The following is a 21,870-nucleotide window of genomic DNA, read 5'->3' on the forward strand; positions in this document are numbered from 1 at the left end:
AATATTTTATGAATATACATAAGCCATAAATGGACACAATTATTTACAGTTGTTTTGCATAAATGCATAGCATATATATTTGAGACTTTACTAGTACTGCAACTATAGAGTTTCTTTTCTTGGTTATGAAACTGTGCCAGTTTGGAACTGTTAATCCCCTTGTGGGGGCAGACCTATTGTGGGTGGGACCTTTTGGTTAGGTTGTTTCCATGGAGATGTGACCCAGCCAATTCAAGGTGGGTCTTGGTCCTTTACTGGAATCCTTTAAGAGAGCTAACGGAGAGAGAGAAGCTTACAAAGAGAACACCTTGGGAGAAGCAAGAAGGACCCACAGGAGAATCTAAGAGAGACAGAAGCCCAGAGGCATTTTGGAGAGAGCCACTGAAACCAGAAGCCAAACAAAGGAGTGAAGGTTCAGCAGAGCCAGCCATGTGCCTTCCCATGTGACACAGGAACCCCAGATGCCATTGACCTTTCCTCAGAGAAGGTATCTACCTCTTGATGCCTTAATTTGGACATTTCATGGTCTTAGAACTATAAATTTACACTAATAAATTTCCATGGAAAAAGCCAGCCCATTTTGGGTATATTGCATTCTGTCAGCTTTAGCAAACCGAAACAAAAACTATTCTACAGACACCGTACTATTATAAACATTTCAAATAGCAATACTTTGATGCTGTGAACAAGAATCATAGCATCCTTTCATTCAGAATCATTAAGTGCAAGCTCCTTTATATAGCCACACAACCCTTAAAGATGGGTATAAATTCTGCCCATTTTATAGATGAGGAAACTATCAAGGACAGAGTAAATATTATCCCATGTCAAACACTGCATTTGCCAACCTATGGCATTTGCAGGTATAAAATGCATCCCAATTTCACAAGAAAAAGTTTTTAAAAATTAATGTTCATGATTTTCTTACACGCATGATACATATTTAATGGGGGAGATGTAAATACTGTATGCTTAAAATACTTAAGTCCAACAGGAAATCATAAGAACTAGCCATGCTTTACTAATTTTCTTAAAATACATGATACAAAACTTGCATCTTTGCTATGATAGTGCCTGCTGCTGCACTGACCCTTGGGGAATAGTATGATCCATTATTTTATAACTTCTGTGCTTGGCCTTCTCTCCTAATAGATACAGATTTAATACAAGAGAAAGTAACTTACAGTTAATATGGTAGCAAGGAGTTGAACGAGATTGGAAAACTGTCTGACTCCAAAGTGTATGGTCATTTGCACTGCACCAAACTTTCTGTCTCTTCTATTTTTCTCAAGATAGGAGAATATGTTATATTTCAAGGACATTTCCATTAATCCTTAATAGTCTGCAATCTTGGTATGAATCCAAGTGATGTATTTCTTAGAAATCCAGCGAAAAGCAAAACAAATTTAGTTTTACATAAATAGATAAAAACAAATAGTGCTTACTTGAGTATTTCAGAATTAATCGAGAATTGTTAGTTTTAAGACAGAAAAGAAAAGAAGTACAACTGCTACTGAATCTTTTTTTAGAGGCACAAACTGAAAGGGAACTGTGAAGATGAAGTTCTCCCATCCATTCACTGACATTTTAATAATTCCTTAACAGAGGGAGAATGCAAATCTCCAGCACTAGAGGAAAGCAGCGGCATGGAAGTCGGTCCACCCAGGAGTATGTAAACTTGGTAGGAGCAGCAAGGGGAGATGTCAAGGCCCCATCCCAGATCAGGATAGGTACACAAGGAATGGTTATTCAAAACTCTAGCTCAGCTTGATCTCAAAAGCCTATGCAGGGCTTAAGCCCTTTGGGAGAACATCAAAGGAATCAACTACAGAGGGTTTATGTTTGGGAAGCTTATAGTCCCATTAATTGAACCCAGTCCAGGGGACATGTGTGGCTAACTCTATTAAACATGTTTGTCTGCCCTGCATTCTTTCCTTCAGGAGAACTTCCAGTCAAGTTGTCAAGCATTCCCAGAGCAAGATTGTGAGGGCCACACGTATTACTACTGAAGTTCTTAGGTTGGCTTGTCATACCTCCCCAGATTCGCTCAGTAAGGACAGAACAGAAGCAAGATCAACACAGTATCGGCTCCCTGGGTCCCTAGTCCCACAGGAAGACACGAAAGCAGACGACTTGCCAGCCAGGCAAGGGGTCCCTCTGCTCTGGAGGATGCATCCTTAAACTACAGCCAAGCAGTTTTACAGACTGACATAAAAGCCTACAACTGTCCTTTGTCAACCAAGAAATAGCAAACTAAGCTGCAAGGCAACAAAGGCACTTATTTTGGGTATTAGAATTGCAATTTCAGGATCACAGATTCAGGTAGCAACCCAAATAGTGCCCCATCTTAGACTTCCAGGCAAGGGTTTTAAAGATTAAATTGTTTGTGGTTGATGGATATTTAGGGTTTTCCAAATCTCCTTCAGGTTATATAGCTTACTGAGTTCTTTATCTTGTGGTGTGTTTATGTGTCTGGATGTCCTGAGGGTTTTAAAGAATGCTGTTGCTTGAGGCTTTGCATACTTTGGTAGTTTGTGATAATGGCCAAGATTTGCATAAGTAATTCTATTTTGTTTTATTTCTTTTTACACCCTTAACAGGGGAGCAAGTTGGAAAGTTCTGAGCTCAAGTGATACTAGGGCTGTGGATGAGAAGCAGCCTTGTGGCAGTCTCCCTCAAGAAGGGATAAGCTACTGCCTCTCAGTAGCTCCTCACCAGGCTTATCTCCCCTTGCTCCAGGAGGTATCACCCAAGGGGCATTCCATCAAGACTCGGTCAGCAAAAGGGGGAAGAGAAGTGAAACAAAGTTTCAGTGACGGAGAGATTTCAAATGCAGAGGAGAGGCCACTCTGGAGGTTATTCTCATTCACTGTATAGATATCCCTTTTAGTTTTTAGTGAAATAGAATAGCTAGAAGGAAATACCTGAAACTGTTGAACTGCAACCCAGTAGCCTTGATTCTTGAAGACAAGTGTATAACTATTTAGCTTATACAGTGTGACTGTGTGATTGTGAAAACCTTGTGGATCACACTCCCTTTATCCAGTGTATGGACATCTGAGTAGAAAAATGGGGACAAAAAGTAAATGAACAAGAGGGGAGAAAAGGGGAGTTTGGGATGTTTTGGGTGTTCTTTTTTTACTTTTATTTTTATTTTTGGAGTAAGGAAAATGTTAAAAAATTGACGGTGCTGATGAATGCACTATATGATGATACTATGAACAATTTATTGTACACTTTGGATGATTGTATGGTATGTGAATATATCTCAAAATACTGCATTAAAAAAAAAAAGACTTGGTTAGACAATGGTCAAGCCTTCCTCATGGCCTATACAGAGACACTGTGCCATGGTGGGGCCGGCTGGCCCTCTGCATTTCCCCATAGTGATCCTAAGGGGATCTGTCTAAGTAATTTAGATGGGTGTGACCCCAGCCCTCCCCACCCCCTAACATCAGGGGGGCACAGGACTAAGAATTGAACAGAGAATTTCAGACCTCAGGCCAAATAATTGGTTCTATGAATCAGTGAGCAATGCCAATGTTAGGTCTGGGCCCTGGGCCCCTCCACTATCTCCCTGTTCTGCAAAACCAGACTTCAGATCAGACCATGACTCTCGTTGCACGCCCCGCCCTTCCCCATTTTTGTGCCACTTTCTTTGTTCTCACCCGTCACTGCTCCCCTCACAAATTTATTCCCTCCTCCCTCACCTCTCCTGTTCAAGTGCACAAACCAGGCATTGCCAAAGTTACAGGATAAATTATATGTAACCCCCTATTGGCCAAAGTTTGCATACTCTATACCGTGTAACCTCTTGATTGGCAAAAGCCCTATAAAAAGAAATCCCACCATCTGACTGCACACTTTCCCCTCCGAGCAGCCTTTCTGCCGGCGGAGTCTGCCCTGAGGCTTCTCTCAAATAAAACTTTTCTTTGTTATCTGCCCATTTGGCTTCCTTGCCCATCTTTTTTTTTTTTTTTTTTTTTTTTAAATTAAATTAAGTTTCATTGAAATATATTCATATATCATACAATCATCCATGGTGTACAATCAATTGTTCACAGTACTATCATATATCATGCATTCATCACCCCAATCTATTTTTGAACATTTCCCTTACATCAGAAAGAATTAGAGTAAGAATAAAAAATAAAAGTAAAAAAGAACACCCAAATCATCCCTCATCCCACCCTATTTTTCATTCAGTTTTTGTCCCCATTTTCCCACTCATCCATCCATACACTAGATAAAGGGAGTGTGATCCACAAGGTTTTCACAATCACACTGTCACTCCTTATAAGCTACATTGTTATACAATTGTCTTCAAGAGTCAAGGCTACTGGGTTGGAGTTTGATCATTTCAGATATTTATTTCTAATTTGTTTATTCCAATACAATAAAACCTAAAAAGTGTTATCTATATAGTGCATAAGAATGTCCACCAGAGTGACCTCTCGACTCCATTTGGAATCTCTCAGCCACTGAAGCTTTATTTCGTTTCATTTTGCATCCCCCTTTTTGGTCAAGAAGACATTCTCAATCCCACGATGTTGGGTCCAGATTCATCCCCAGGAATCATATCCTGCTTTGCCAGGGATATTTACGCCCTGGGAGTCAGGTCCCACGTAAGGGGAGGGCAGTGAGATCACCTGCCAAGGTGGCTTAGTTAGAGAGAAAGAGGGCCACATCTGAGCAACAAAGAGGCACTAAGGGGAAGATTCTCAGGCACAATTATATGCAAGTCTAGCCTCTCTCTTGCATTAAGGAGCTTCATTAGTGTTGCCCATCTTTTGAACCAAACTACCTTAACGTCAAGATGGCTGGAATCCTCCCAGAATCTTTCTGCAGCTACCAGGAAAGATCCTCCCTTACCTTCTGATATCAGGAGTTTTAAAGAAAAGTAAGGCTATAGCTCTTGGGACCATCTTTCACACTAACTGGCTCATGGACGAATCCACCATACAGAGGAATCTGAGCTGGGCAAAGAGAGATTGACAAAGCCCTAGAGTCACTGCTGAAGGACCTACATTCAGTTGTGCCTTAAGCCAGTCCTAACCCTGAACTTTTTCAGTTCCATAAGTTTTTTTTTTTTTTTTCCCTTAAGTTAGGCTTCTGTATCTGCAATCCAGAATTCTAACAATCCTTCCATTAGTCAGAGAACATGCTGAGCTAGTTTCCAGAAAAGCAAATTTAAAAAGAGATTCTTTTTCTTGACTTCTAAATGCATGAAATTTTTCAAACTTTCTGTTTCCTAAATCCTTTCCTGTAATCGTTTTACTTGTAGACTGCCTGTGGCAACCTGTGGCCTGAGCAAAACAGGCCTGCAGATCTTTGGTGCACAACAGTCTGCATGACCTAGGCAGCTAAATGTTTAACCTATTGTCTTTCTAAGCCAGTAAAGAGAAAAAGGGTAAACTGACCTTAAAATGTAACTTTATGGGAAGCAGGCAGGAAGTGAGGGGCTCCTAGTCTCACAAAAAGAACAAAATGTAATTGTTCAAGTGTTATTCTAGCCCTTCCTGCACCACCCCCCAGGTCAGAGTGACCTGTTCCCGCATCTATGCTCCCCCCACCCTTAGGAGGGCCTTTGTCTTAAACCCTTATAAAAGGCTTTCTGTGCCCTTTGCATTGCTTGGTTGTCTTCCCTGTGAATGCGATGCCTGCCCGGCCTGAGGGAGCCATTATGATCTCTCCACTTCTTGCCCTGAATAAAAGTTCATGTATCAGAAAATGCTCGTTGTCTTCTTTGGCCTTTGGCCTGGCATGGCCCTCTTGGGCTGTGACAATTGGCGAGCCAGCCAGGAGAAGCAAATAGCTGCCAGCCAGAGACTAAGGAGGTCCCGGGCACTGATGATATGAAGTTGGGGAGGGGAAAGGAGAAGGCCCTGGGTGGGATACTGGGGAGGCCTGCAACGTCTATGTGGGAAGGGCTGCCCACCCTCCCAGTGGAATGGATGTCTATGTGGCGAGGGGTGGCTACCCTCTTAGATGAGTGGAATCTGCTGAGGGAGCATGGAAATGCTTATAACTCTCTAGCTAGACAAAGAGCCATCCTGTATCAGGCCATAGGACCACTGGGGATTCAGAAAGAAAAAAAGGGCCACCAGATTGAGGCTGTATGCACTGCTACTGAGGTAGCCGCAAAGGTGGCTGTAAGCCACCTGGGAGGTAAATTAAAGCTAGAAAAAGATATGAGGCTAGCACAAGCAGAATTTAAAAAGGCTCTGAATAAATGTTTAGAAATATTGGCATACCAGCACACTGGAGTAAGAGGGCATAAACTGCCCAAAGGGCAAGTTAGGCATGTCCTGGCTTCCCCTGACTGGGACCATAAAATGTGGGACCCTGTTGATACCTCATCAAAAGATGATAAGCCCCTGTCTGACTGGGAAACTGATACTAAGGAAAGTAGGCATACTCAACCTCTGATCCCATAAACGGTTAAAGCAGAGAAAGGTCAGCACCCTGATCCCCCATGGAGGGAGGAAGGTGGGGCAATGGCAGCAGCTTCTGATTGGAGGGTGCTCATTTCATCTTGGAAGTTTTCCCCAGCAGGATTAAGAGATATTAGTAACCAATAGTGACAAAAACCTAGAGAGCCATTAGCAAACTGGTTGTTCCTGTTTCATTTTGTGTTAAACCTTGCTAATATGTTATTTAGAATATTTTGGATTATTTTTTTCCAGTCAACCTGTGTTAGGCTTCACATGGGGAAAACAACAATGGATATTTGCTGTGCTTCCACAAGGATACCCTCAATGTGGAAACCTCCAGGAGAGCCTGACTATTCTATCAAGTTCTTGGGTTTTGTCTGGTTGAGTAAAACTACGGCTATTCCTTCAGCTGTTGTTGTTAAAATGCAGTTATCCCACATTGCCTACTTCTGAACAGTTGATGGCTTTTCTTGGGTTGTTAAGTTATTGGAAAGTGTTTATACTCTATATAGTATGAATTTTAAAACCTTTGTATACCCTAATTAGAAAAGGAAAAGTGTGGGAATGGGATTTTCCATAGCAGGCTGTGTTTAAAAAGACTAAGTGAACTATTATGCAAGCACAGACTTTAAGGGGGGGTGCACCCCATATACCCTGTGATTTGGAAGTGGCCAGTGCCAATATTGGCTTTGGGTGGGGTTTGTGGCAAAGGCAACAAGCTAAATGTGTACCTGTTAGATTCTGGTCCCAACTATAGAAGGGCACAGAGCTCAGATATAGCCCTTTAAAAGAGCAATTGTGCACAGTTTATAATCCTCTGTTGCAAGTGTTGAAGGTCTAACTCAGGTGCCCAGTGACCTTACAGAAGACCATACCCATACAGGTATGCAGATACGGGACACTATAAATGAGCCCCATTTGGGGAGTGCTCAGGTGAGCACAATGACAGAATGGAAAGTCTACCTCCTACGATGTGGCATTTTTAACAATGGCTCTTTGAGTTCAAAGATGCATGAAATTTTAGGCCTGGCCTCCTATGTGAAAGAGCAGCATGCCCTGTTTCCTGTCAATCCTCCTGAGGTGGCTTCTCCCATGCCCACCATTGATGAACAAGGAAATACACCTGACTCTGCATGGATTGGCACATGGGCAGCCTGCTACCTGGGCAGCTGTGACTGTCCAGCCCAGTACTGACACTATCTGATGGGACGACTTCTGGAATGCCTGCCACAAATATAAGGTAACCATTTTTCTTGTGTCCCGGCCCGTGGGACGATCAACGGAGGCTCCAAGTCCTGCGAAGGAAGAATGGTATGGGACAAGAGACATGAAGAATGACAGCAAGACAGGTGTCTGATCAAGCTGCAAAATTTTATTGAAGAGGCAGGGTATATATACTCTAAGGGTGGAGGGAGTGGCTAGTAAGAACGGGTGGCGATCTAGGATTGGCTGCTGCTGTTGCTAGGGTGGAAGGCAGATGTAGGGGGATTGGCGGTTGCTGTTGCTGGGGGTCTGGGATTGGTGGTAACTGTTGCTGGGGTGGATGGCCAATGGGCAGCTACTGTTTAGGCGCGAACTAGCTACTGCTTAGGCGGGAACTACTGCTACTTCCTTGAAGAAGGCTAATTATAGCTTAGGCTGTTCTTGCATCAGCCCTGGCAGCCATGTTGCATGTTACCGGTATCGCTGAAGGTGAATATTATATATGCTACCTTAATTGTCCCCAACATCCTTGTCTCTGCCCACAACACCGATTCATTACCAGGTGACATAGAAGTGGATGCCCTAGTGAAATTCCACAGCCTAACACCAACGATACACAAAGTGGCTGAATGGCTGTGCCAGATGACTGGGCACCGAGGACACCAGATTCCTGTCACCTGGTGGCAAGTAAACTATATTGGCCCCCTTCCTCTGTCCAAAGAAACAAAAAAAAAATATGCTTTCACTGCCATGAATACAGCGGAACACTTCAAGGATGACAGAAACAATGGACTCGAGGACTATATCAGCATTAACTTCAGATAAAGGGGCTGGCTGCCCTCAAGCCACAATGGGGCAATGATAATAACTCTCTCTTGCCTGTGCCACAAACACTAGAAATTGGGGAAAATAAGGTCAGTTGGCTCTGGTTCTGGCCCATGCAGCCATGCTGGTTGAGAATCCTAAGCCCATGGGTATTAGAATTAGATAGGAAACTAACTGTAGATCCGACACTGAAGGGCTCCCTGCAGGGGGAGAAAACATGGTATGTAAAATCCCTTACCTGAAACTCTTCTATCTACTATGAAGACTCAGTTTATATATATTGTTAAACCACTCACTGTCCAATTTGATCCTTATATGTGTTGTTAATTCTTGTTAAAAAAGTGTCTTATTATTTCAATGCATTGAATAAAATGTTTTCAGTATTTAGCCTTCTAACAAGTGTAATGTTATTGGTAATAATATGTTGTGAAATGCTTAAGAACAATTTCCAAAATTATTTTGATGACTTGAATGTAGAGGGTATGAAGGATTTTTTTTTTTTTTAATTGAAGGAAAAGGAAGTCATTTTGTCCTAAATGACTGGTTGTATCAGAATAAAAAATAGGGGATTTGGAACAAAAACCTCAATGTATATAGAAAGTTGCAGAAAGTTGGTAGAAAGGGAAATTTATTTCTGTGATCAAGGTTGAAAAAATGGTAAAAGCTAAATATAAAATAAAGCAAAATGCCTGGTAGTGTTATCCTTTAGCTATTTTAGCCCAGGCAGTACTTGTACTAAATGGTAAAACTCATTAACCTGGCCATAGCACCACTTGCTAATAGATTTATTATCTCTCTGTACCAATGTATTATTACTATGTTGTTTATTGTATTGTTGTTGTGAATTATAGATGTAAAGTCTTTCCTATAGTCAATGCAAACAGTTGTGCAGGGGTGGACTGTCGCAACCCATGGCCTGAACAAAACAGGCCTGCAGATCTTTGGTGCACAGCAGTCTGCATGACCCAGGCAGCTAAATGTTTAACCTATTGTCTTTCTAAGCCAGTAAAGAGAAAAAGGGTAAATTGACCTTAAAATTTAACTTTATGGGAAGCAGGCAGGAGGTGAGGGGCTCTTGGCCTCACAAAAAGAACAAAATGTAATTGTTCAAGTGTTAGTCTAGTCCTTCCTGCACCACCCCCCAGGTCAGATGTTCCTGCATCTATGCTCCCCCCACCCTTAAGAATGCCTTTGTCTTAAACCCTTATAAAAGGCTTTCTGTCCTCTTTGCATTGCTTGGTCATCGTCCCTATGAACACGATGCCTGCCCAGCCTGAGAGAGCCATCATGATCTCTCCACGACTTCTCACCCTGTAAATAAGCCCTGAATAAAAGTTTATGTTTCAGAAAGTGCTCGTTGTCTTCTTTGGCCTTTGGACTGGCATGGCTCTCTTGGGCTGCAACACTGCCCTTGTTCTAAGTAGAAAGAGTCTTCCATATAAAGTCTGATGCTGTTACTGCTACCTTCCTACTTCTCAAGAAAATGCACTGATTTTACTGATCCATAGTATCCTTCCTTCTCTCAAGTGTGCATATAATTGCTCCCCCATAGCAGAATTCCTTATTCTACATGCAAATCACTGTTGCTGTTGGGCCTCTCTTTGGTTTATCTTTTTTTATTTTTATTATCATTTTTTTTTAGCTTTCATCATTTCAGTTAAAAGAGGAAATTAGAAATCTTTTCTAATCACTGATGAAATAATAAGAGACTTGAAGAATTTCCAGAATAAGCCCTATCCTGTGAACTGGCCCTAAGAATTAAGATCTATTCATCAAAGAAAAACGCAATGCCTTTTCACAATTAACAGCTTTCAGTCTCTAAAGACTCACCTAAATTTTTCAAGCTGCATACAGTAATTGCACTTTCTCTCTTTTCTTCCCTCGCTTTCCTCCTTCCTTTCTTTTCTACCTTCCTTCAAGTAAAACACTTTTTTCAAACGAAATCTTATGTGAAACCGCATTTACTAAAATGAGAGAAGTGAGCTACTCCCAGGAAGCGAGAGAGTCTCGTCTGTTCCATTGTCAGCCCACACCAGCCAGTAAACTCTGGGTAAATGGGACTGAAAACCTTTTGTTGTGGAGTGTGCTAATTCGTAGCTAAAGTACCATTCTCCAGACAAAAGAGAATAGTCTTCTAATCTTTCTTTGTATTTCTTATATTCCAACCTTTTCATCAATTTTTACTCCTCTCCAAATCCATCTTGAGAGACTCCAACAAGGTTGTGGGCTTTGGTCCAAGATGTAATAGGCTGCTTACAAGGGAAGAACTGCCTCGGGGTTCCATGTTGGGCTCCATTTTATGCAACCTACTTCTGCATTTTTTAATCATTCTGACTCCTATTGCTAGTTTTAAAACATACAGTAGCCATGCAGAGCTGGTATACAGGGCAGGCAGGTACTGTGCCTGCCACTACTAATGCTTAGAGCCAAAAACAGGCTAGAATTAGAACTCCCAGGAAGTCTCCAGAATTTATCCCTCCGTGCCCTAAGTTCCCATTTACCTCAGTCACCGGAGTCCCATTCTCCTTGGACATCCCTCATCCCTGAACTCAAACTCAGGCTCTGAACATCCCCCCATCTGACTCAAAAAAAACCCTCCCAATAATTCCACTCTGCACTCCACATTCTCTGTCTCTTCTGTGAATGCTTTCTTCCCCTTGTTGCTTGAACTGCAAGCTGGCTATTTCACAGGGACCCAGCTTTCTCAACACCCTACCATTTCCCAGAGCACACAGTAGATATCCAGTAAATGTTGAAAACAAGAATAACTTGCAGTCCCATGGACAGGAGGGCAGGATGTGGTGAGAGAATGTTAAGCTATCCATGTGTATAAATACCTAGTCTTCAGATGAGGTAAGAGAGACTGTGGCTTAAGATAATGATTAGAAATGCAAATTAGAAAGCCAAAGAAAGGAGTCTTGGCTGTAACTTCTAAGCAGAAATGAGTGATGAAAGACGAGGCTTCATACAAGCTTTGGCAAACACTCACTCAAGAAATAAGAGGAACGGGAAAACTATCAAAATGCAGAACATGTGGTCACAGAGGCATAAAGAAAGCAATGAAAGAAGGAAAAGAGAAGTTGATGGAAACCTAGAGAAGAGAACAAAGTGTCCTGGAACCCTGGCCAGAAGAAAAAGTTATTGCTCTGAGTTGAGCTAGAAGAAACAGAACATGCTCAGTCACTTAATTCTGATCAACATTTAGAAGTCAGAGAGACATTCTGAAGAAAGACATAAAAAGAGGAAGAAAGAGACAAAATGAAGAGGAACAGGCTGCAGGTAAGGATACTTAAATTCTGTAGCTCCAAGAGAGCAATGGGCAAGTTCACTGCTGGAGTCTGACCAATTAGGGTAGAGAGCATAATTGAGACAGAACTTCCCAGGTCCAATTCCTAATTGCCATGGCAACACCCCCATCCTGATTTTATTGACAAAAAAGTAATAAGCAAATGATAGTGGTAGTATTCAGAAGAGAATCCTCTCTCCAGCTAGTTCCATGTTGGGAGAAGTTCTGGGGAGTAGCCTGGGGGAAATTCAACTGGTGGACCAAAAATATGCTCCTCAGGGAATGGTAAAGAGACACAGATAAAAGGGGATGACACATCACCTTGCCTCAATCCTGGAAAAAAGGAGCTTCTGACCTGACTGCAATTCTGGAAATAAGCTAAACGTTTATAGATACACTTATCCTCATCTGTGATACCTGGCACCACCACTGTACAAAAAGGAAGCTCAAGTGTTTTTGCTCAGTGGTATGCTGGAAAACAACTGGTTAAAGAAACAAAAAACAAAAAAAGTGCCTGATTTTTGTAGCTGCTGATTTCCACAGTGTAAATACTCCCACCCTGACCCTGACCAGTTTCAAATCAACAGCATGATGTCCCCGAATTGTGAGCTAGGAAGAGATGTGCAAAGTGGGCTCTGTAAGCCAGTGCAAGCTGACTCCAGGGAGTCGGATGTAACTGGTTTGGACTGGGGTTGCCACAGGAAAAGTCTCAAAGTCGCTCAGGAGACTGGAATGTGTAGCTAGGTCTGTGAACCACTACCTGAAGAGGTGCTCATCAGACTGTAGTGTACTCACAGATCACTGCGGGATCTTGCTACAAGGCAGGTTCTGACTCAGTAGGTGCTGCTCGTCCCTAGCAAGATAGATGAATAGATCCAAAGACATAAAAAATGGTCATGGGCAGCCCTACTAATGTCAGAAATGTTTGAAAGAGGTTTTGCAGAGAGGTCACAAACGGGAGGTCTATAAATTTTATTTCTACATTTGAGTTTGATGCCAACATCATAAAAATCTGGATTCCCAGCTTCTCTGGAAAAACGTGAAAAGCAGAAACAACAAAACAAGACCTGACAAGACTGACCACACACCCCTGCGTGCAGCAATTGCCCCTGCTGGAGGAGGCCACAGTTTCCCTTTTGTTGCAGTTGCCTCCTGGTGATCCTCATTGCTTCGCTTGTGTTTCCTAACTCACCCTGGAAGGAATAAGGGGTATTAATATTTTAGGTTTTTATATAACTTTTAGTAGTTTTCCCTTCCCAATTGCACTAACCTACCTTTCTAGTCTCACTTTTAACTACATATGAACTGTCTATTCCTGAAATGCCTTAGTCAGGGTTCTTGGAAGGTAGTGTTACCTTCTTTCTCTCCTCTAAACTATGGATTGTTCCCTGTTACTAGAACCACACTCCAGCCTTCTCTCCTGGTAACAGTCTTACTTATTCTTCAAGACCCAACTCAAACCTCACCTCCCTGGTAAAGCCTTCTCGAGTCTTCCGTGCTCCCCCTGCAGAATGGATCCTCTTCTACGAAATCCTATTTCAGTTTTAGCCATTTTGGTATTTCCACAGCAGAGTGCTTTGCCATGGAAGGTCCTCAGGGACTTGATAACATGATCAGTTATGAATTAATTTACAACTCTTGGATTATCTTCTTTTCAACTCTCTTTGATTAATTCATCAAAGGAGTTTGTAATTATTATCCCAGTCTACAAAGTACAAGCTAAATTCTCTTTCCTTACCTATCTTCCGTGCCCCTGCAGGCTCTTTCCTCTCTCCTGACTTTAAATTTGGTGCTGTTTGCTCAATTTATAAGAATATTATTTATTCTATAAATTTGGTCCTGGAAAAACATAGGACACTTCCAATTAAACACTTAATAAAATTAATAACATATTTTCATGGCATAGCCAATTTTTTTTCAAAGCACTTTTATTATCACACTTTATCCTTACACTAACCCTATAAAATACATATTACCCATTTTCAGTACTTAGAAGTTAAAGTGAAATTTCTGCCTCTTCTTCCCCCAAATGAACTAGGGAACAAGAGACATAGAAAGCTTGAGAAAAAACTTGGCAGTGACCAACTAAGGCCTCAGTAGTGAAGATCTTAGGGAAAATCTTGGAAAAACACCACAAAGCCTTCCCCATCCCCATATGGCTGGGAGCTTACTTCATTTTGAAACTCTATAATCCCTAATATCTTATTGAAAAATAGAGGCACAGACATACCGAATTACCATGTATTAGAGCCAAAGCTGTAACACAGGCCTTTTGATTCCCAGTGTAAGATCCTACTTTGTTTAATTATGTTCATGTTTACAAATAGAGCTATAATCGACCAGCACTATAAATATATTTCACAGATTTGTCTTTAGAAACATATAGAAATGAAAACTCCTGTGCCTTTTCTAAAAAAAAAACAGAAACAAATAAACAAACAAAAAACCATATTATATATGACAACGAAAAGTTTTCCCAATAATTTTATGGCACTGGATGGACTCTGTGACTTTAATCATGGCAAGGACAATTATTTCATCAGAGTGTACAGGGAAGTCTATCATTCACAAATCAATTTACAACTTCCTGCACTATGTGTCACTTTCAAATCAATGCTATGTACTTTAACATTTAATGTTTTTTTGGAAATGTTCATGTTATAAATGAGATAGAAAACAAAGATTTTAACATTCTTACTCACTAAGAATAAAAAAGCAATGCCAGGGTAAAAAAACGAAGATCTCAAATTGGTGATGGTGGGACAAAAGAAACATCCCCCAGGAGTTTAAAAGGCATTAGCAACCCGGGAAATGGCCGAGTTTGAGTTCATAATGATCCATTTCTCACATATTCTCTCTACTTTCCAAGAAGTTTGATGTGGGCACGAAAACACACCCATCCATGAAGTACACCTTGGAGGTACTTGCCCCGCAAGGTGCACCATAAGCATAGTGGGAATACAAGGGATAACTGGACACTCCATAGTCACTTGTCTCTGGAATGAATGGACCATGTTGGAAAGTACAATGCACACACTGCTCCTAACTCTGTGGCTCCAAATGGCTTCTCTGCCATTTCCACTCCCTTCTAAGCAAGGAGAATTCCATCTCTCCTTATCAGTTAGGAAGGGACATGTTTTCTGTGTTCCTTCTCCTTGAGTGATTCTGTTAATCCAATTTTTAAAACGGACTGGTCCAAGATACACACACACCCACACACATCCACACACATATATATGTATATGCAAATGTATTCCATTTGCTTTAAAAAAACATTTTAAAGTCCATATATGTGGTAGTACATACAAGAACTTTTCTGGAAGCTACACAATCAAGTGCAGAGTGAGCCTTAAGTTTGCAGGCACGAAGGGATGAGTTTTAACTTTTGGAATTTTTTACTATTTGAATTATTTTTATTTTACTTTTAGAATTAAAAAATAAATAACTGAGCGGTGGGACTCCCAATCTCATTGCCCTTAATTGTTCATTAAGCCTTTCCCTGACTTGACCTGCGTCTATAAACTACAAGGAGGAAACGCTAGATCGAATCGGTGGCGCGAAAAACTTTTACCTCCAAGTGAGCACAGGTGGGGGGAAGTTGTGTAACACCGTATTCATTTGGCAGAGAAAGAAATGTAAGGAAGTCGGAAGAACAGAGTGCACGGGAAGGGGGTTCCCCTGAAAGGGTGTTTGTTGGGGGGCAGGGGAGGGAAGCGGAAAGGATTCGCTTACCCCCTAGCCAGTTGTCGGAGATGTTCTGAAGTATGGTGACCGGGATGCAGAAGAAAGCAATGAGCAGGTCGCTGAGCGCCAACGAGCAGATGAAGATGTTAGTGACGGTGCGCATGGCCTTGCTGCGGGTCACCACGTAGACCACCAGCGCGTTGCCAAAAAGCGCCAGACCGAAGATGAGCACACCGGTGAGCACGAAAGCCAGCTTGGCGCGTCGAGGCAGCTCCGGGGTGTAGACGAGCGGCCGCAGTCTATATAGCGCGATGAACTGCTCCCGCGTCAGATTGTGGCTCCGCAGCAGCCGGGAGAACTGCTCCCGGGTGATGTTAAGCGACTCCATGCCGTTCGCACGCCGAACTCCGCAACACCGCCGGCTACTACTACTCGCACCCCGGACTTCTCAGCACCGCCGGCTACTGCTATCTAGCGATCCGCCTCCGCCTGGGGCGCGGCGCGGGCTACCGAGAAGCGGCCCGGCGGTCACCTTCCTTCCTCGGAGGGCGTGACAGCCTGTGCCCCGGACTCGGGCGCGCCTGAGGGCTCTCGGCTGCACCCCGGGGGACACGGGAGACGGAAGACAGAGCAGGGATTAAACCCACAATAAAGAGGCGGGAAGCCAAACCGCGGAGGCGCAATCCCATTGGCCAAAAATGTTTGCAGTAGTACAAAGAAACTTCTTCTCTAGCTCTCTTCTAAGGCGAGTTGCTGCGAAGGTTCGCAATGCCCGCGAGCGCGCTTGGATCCCCCGCGCCTCTCATTCCCCAGCTTTCTGGCCACGCGGTACTGGAGTCACAGCCACTCCTGGAGCGGCGAGTGGCGGGACTGGAACCCTGCGGCGCTCCACTCACCGCGCGTCTGCTGCGGCGAGGACACCTACACCCCGCACCCTCAGGGCGAGGGAAATGCTTCCCAGCTTCCCCACCTTTCCACAGCCCAGCGCTTTTCTCATGCCTAGGTCATGCTTACATATAAAATTGAGTATGGGGTTTCCCACAGTCTCACGGTTCTCCCCTTATGAACAATGTGGGCCACTGCTACCCAAGGCAAAATAGGACTTTTTAAAATTCTTCTGCATTAAAAAAAATAGTTGTAGAACCCAAGGAATTGCAAAGATAGTACAGAGAGATCTGCTTCCCGTGGGATTACATCTTACTTAACTATGGTACAATATCAAAACCAGGAATTTGACATTGATACTGTGTGTGTGTGTGTGTGTGTGTGTGTGTGTGTGTGTGTGTAAAGTTCTATGTCATTTTCTCACGTGTGCAGATTCCTGTAACAACCACCAAAATCAAGATACAGAAACATTCCAGCACCACAAAGAACTCACCATTGCTACCCCTTTATATACACCAGCCCTCTTCCCCACCGTCTCTAATCCCTGGCAACCACTAATCCGGTCTCCATCTCTCTACTTTTGTCAGAAGATTATATAAACGGAATCATACAGAATATGAGCTATTGATATTGATTTTTTTTTTTTTTTCACTCACCATGATGCCTGTATCAGTGGTTGGTTCCTTATTATTACTGAATAGCATTCCATGGTATGGACTTACCACAGTTTGTTCAGTCATTCCTCTATTGTGGGACATTTTGGTTGTTTCTTGTTTGGGGCTATTACAAGCAAAACTGCTATGAAGAATCATGGATGTAAGTTTTCATTTTTCTGGAAAATGTCAAGAAGTGTCATTGCTGACTGTATGTAATTGTATATTTAGTTTTAAAAGAAATTGCCAAACTATTTTCCAGAGTGGCTGTACTACTTGACATCCCCAACAGCAATGAGAGTCCAGTTACTCCAAATCCTTGTCAGTCTTTGGTATTGTCACCATTTTTTATTTTAGCTGTTCTGTTAAACGTGTAGTGATATCCCATGGTGGTCTTAATTTGCCTTTCCCTAATGGCCAGTGATGTTGAACATCTTTTCATGTGCTTATTTACCATCTTACCTCCTGTTGAATGAAATGTCTCTGTATTTTGCCTATTTTCTAATTGGGTTGTTTGTTTTAACAACAATTTTCTGTTGAGTTTTGAGAATTCTTTTTATATTCTAGATACTAGTCTTTTGTTACATAAGTGGCTTGCAAATATTTTCACAAAGTTTGTAGCTTATTATTTATCCCCTTAACAGGATCTTTCACAGACCAAAGTTTTAAATTTTGATGAATCCTATTTATTGATTCACTTTTATTGATTATACTTTTGAAGTGTCAACTCTAACAAGTTTTCACCAAGACTGGTCACAAAGATTTTTTCCTGTGCTTTTTTCTAAGAGTTTTATGGCTTTATTTTTACAATTTGGGCTCTATATTCTATTCCATTATGTATCTATCTTTCTGTCCTCCAGTACCACGGTCTTGATTACTTTAGCTATATAAACCTTGAAATCAAGTACAGTGAATGTTCCCATTTTATTCTTTCTCAGAATTATTTTAGCTATTCATATACATTTTTAAAATAAAATTGTCTATGTCTTTTGAAAACCTTGCTGGGATTTTGATAGGAACTGCATTAAACCTATAGATCAATTAGGGGACAGTTGACATCTTTACCATATTGAGTCTTCCAATCCACAAACATCTAAATAAATTTGTCTCTACATTTATTTAGATCATGTTTAATGTCTTGAATCACCATTTTGTAATTTTCAGCAAATAAGTCCTATACATGTTTTGTTAGATAAAAACCTAAGTATTTCATTTTTGAGCATTTGTAGATGGTATTATATTTCTAATTTTCAATTCCATATGTTCATTGCTAATATATAAGAAATGCTATTGATTTTTGTATGTTGATCTTGAACCCTTCCACCTTGCCAAACTCACCTTTTAGTTTTAGGAGTTTTTCTATAGATTCACTGAAATTTTCTACATAGACAATCATGTCATCTATGAAGAGAGGTAGTTTTATTTCTTCCTTTCTGATCCTTATGCCTCCTATGTACTTCCCTTGCCTTACTGCAATGGCTAGAGCTTCCAGTAGTACACTGAATTGCAGAGATAAGAATGGATATCCTTGCCTTGTTCTCAATCAAATAGAGAAAATATTCAGTCTTTCTCCATTAAATAAGGTATTACCTCCTGATGTTCTTTATGAATTTTAGAAAGCCTCTCTATTTTCAACTTGCTGAGAGATTTTATCAGGAATAGTGTTGAATTTTGTCAAATTCTTCTGCATTGGTTGATATGAACATGTGATTTTTCTTCTTTAACCTGTTAATATGGTGTATTACATTAATTGCCTTTCAAATACTGAGCCAGCCTTGAATATCTAGAACAAGCCCCACTTAATCATGGGGTATAATTATTTGTATATATTGCTTAATTCTGTTTGCCCCCATCTTTTTAAGGATTTCCATGTCCAGTTTCATGCATATTTGTCTACAATTTTCTTTTTTATACTGTTACCTGGTTTTGGTATTCAAGTAATACTGCCGTCATAGAATGAATTGGGAGTATTCTCTCCTCTTCTCTTCTCTGGAAGACTGTGTAGAATTGGGATTAATTCTTCCACAAATGTTTGGTAGAATTTGCAAGTAAGATGCATATCTGGATATTTCTTTTTTTCTTTATTGTGAACTTTAACATATATACATAACACTGATAACTTTCAAAGTACAATTTCAAAAGTTGTTAGCAAATTTCAAAGAATTGGATATTTCTTTTTAAGGAGTTTTTACACTATGAATTTAATTTCCTTAATAATATAAGAATACTCAAATTATCTATTTCATATTGGTGAGTTATGGTAATTTATGCTTTTCAAGGGACTGATAAATTTGATTTAAGTTATCCAATATATGTGTATGATGTTCATTCCCTTTTTATCCTTTTCATATCTGCAGGGTGTATGTTGTTAGCCCTGTTTCATTCCTGATACTGGCAGTTTGTGTCTTCTCTCTTTCTTCATTATCAATCTTATTGCTGTTTTCCAAGAACCAGGTCTTTGCATTATTCTTCATTTTTTTGTTTACAATTTCATTGATATCTTTATTGTTTTCTTCCTTCTACTTGATTTCACCATATTTTGCTCTTCTTTTTCTAGTTCCTTGAGATGGAAGCTTAAAATACTGATTTGATAGTTTTCTTCTTTTCTAATGTAACCACTTAGTACCATAAATTTATTTCTCAGCACTGCTTCATTTGTGTCTTACAAAAAAAAAAAAAATGTGTATTTTCATCTTTATCTGTTCAATAAATTGTTTTATTTCCTTTAAGGATTTTTCACACACACACATAGATACACACATATATATTCAGTGTATACAGTCAAGGGAATTTCTATTTTTCAATCCTAAAGTTCATTGATACTTTCCTCTGTTCTCTCCATTTTGCTGTTGAGCCCAACTACTGAGTTTTACATTTTGGTTATTATATTTTTTAGTTATAAAATTTCCATTGGGTTCTCCTTTACATCTTGCATTCCTTTGCTAAGACTTACTGTATTTTTTTGTTTAAAGTGTGCCTGCAAATGCTTGTTGAAGCATTTTATGATGGCTGATTTACAATCCTTGTAAGATAATTCTAACATCTCTGCTATCCTGTGTTTCTGCCAACTGACTGTCTTTTCTTTCAAGTTGAAATGTTCCCGGTTCTAGGTATAATGAGTGATTTTCTTCTTTTTTTTTTTTTCAGTTTTCACCATTTTTTACATGCATTTATTTGTATGTGTGTGTATGTGTTTACTGATTTTGTTAAAATCAATTTTGTTAATTCCAAGCCAATGAATTCCAGGGTTTTGTTTCCTCAGTTCAGCAGCAAAACACTCCATACACCCCCACCCCCCACACAAATGAATTCATATGTGGAAGCTCAACCTCTCAAGAAGGTGTGCTGATTAGGACCCCATTCCCACCCCGAGCACTGCTAAGTCTCTTTGAAGCACTTTCACATAGTCAATGTTTTTTTGTTTTTTTGTTTTTTTGTTTTTTTAAATAGCTATTTGGCCACCATTTATTTCATAGTTACCTTTGTTCAGTGTACTTACATTGTTGTGCTACCATCTCCAAAAATTGTGTTCCAAACCACGCACTCCTGTCTTCTATCACTCTGTAGTGCTCCCTTTAGAATTTCCTGTAGGACAGGTGCCTTGTTCACAAAGTCTCTCATTGTCTGTTTGTCAGAAAATATTTTGAGCTCTCCCTCATATTCAAAGGACAGCTTTGCTGGATACAGGATTCTTGGTTGGCAGTTTTTCTCTTTCAGTATCTTAAATATATCACACCACTTCCTTCTTGCCTCCATGGTTTCTGCTGAGAGATCCGCACATAGTCTTATTAAGCTTCCTTTGTATGTAATGGATCGCTTTTCTCTTGCTGCTTTCAGGATTCTCTCTTTGTCTTTGACATTTGATAATCTGATTATTAAGTGTCTTGGCATAGGTGTATTCATATCTCTTCTGTTTGGAGTACGCTGCGCTTCTTGGATCTGTAATTTTATGTCTTTCATAAGAGATGGGAAATTTTCATTAATTATTTCCTCTATTATTGCTTCTGCCCCCTTTCCCTTCTCTTCTCCTTCTGGGACACCAATGATATGTACATTATTGTACTTTGTTTCATCCTTGAGTTTCCGGAGACGCTGCTCATATTTTTTCATTCTTTTCTCCATCTGCTCCTTTGTGTATAGGCTTTCAGGTGTTTTGTTCTCCAGTTCCTGAGTGTTTTCTTCTGCCTCTTGAGATCTGCTGTTGTATGTTTCCATTGTGCCTTTCATCTCTTGTATTGTGCCTTTCATTTCCATAGATTCTACTAGTAATTTTTTTGAACTTTTTATTTCTGCCGTATACATGCCCAGTGCTTCCTTTACAGCCTCTATCTCTTTTGCAATATCTTCTGTAAACTTTTTGATTTGATTTAGCATTAGTTGTTTAAATTCCTGTATCTCAGTTGAAGTGTACGTTTGTTCCTTTGACTGGGCCATAACTTTGTTTTTCTTAGTGTAGGTTGTAATTTTCTGTTGTCTAGGCATGGTTTCCTTGGTTATCCAAATCAGGTTTTCCCAGACCAGAACAGGCTCAGGTCCCAGAGGGAAGAAATATTCAGTGTCTGATTTCCCTGCAGGTGTGTCTTAGAAAATTGCTCCACCCTTTGATGCCTCGGGTCACTGTGCTTTTCTGCCCAGCAGGTGACACCTGTTAGCCTATAATTCTTGACTGGTGTGAGGAGGTGTGGCCGTGTTCCCCCAGGCTCTGGGGTCTGGTTCTGAATGGAAAGGGCCCCACCCCTTTCCTCCTAGAGAAGACAGACCCCCCAGGTGGAGGTCATTAGCATTTCAATGGTCTCCCTCTCTGCTTGTGCTGTCTCCACCCTTCCCGGAGTCACAGCCCTAGAAACTGAAAATGACTGGGGCTTTCTCCACTGAGCCGAAAAAGAAACAGATAGTCCCC

The 21,870-nt window shown here is 40.9% G+C and overlaps 1 protein-coding gene across 1 annotated transcript in view; it reads right to left on the reverse strand.

Moving 5' to 3' along the window:
- The window catches only part of QRFPR (pyroglutamylated RFamide peptide receptor), an 80,611-nt gene extending 64,317 nt beyond the window's left edge, over positions 1 to 16,294 (reverse strand). Inside the window, exon 1 of the mRNA XM_037829048.1 lies at positions 15,481 to 16,294. Coding sequence (XP_037684976.1) covers positions 15,481 to 15,820 — 340 coding nt within the window. The 5' untranslated portion in view covers positions 15,821 to 16,294. The remainder of the gene's footprint in view (positions 1 to 15,480) is intronic.
- Between the last annotated feature and the right edge of the window lie 5,576 nt (positions 16,295 to 21,870).

Source organism: Choloepus didactylus, chromosome 3 (genome assembly GCF_015220235.1).
Source record: "Choloepus didactylus isolate mChoDid1 chromosome 3, mChoDid1.pri, whole genome shotgun sequence".
Lineage (NCBI taxonomy): Eukaryota > Metazoa > Chordata > Mammalia > Pilosa > Megalonychidae > Choloepus > Choloepus didactylus.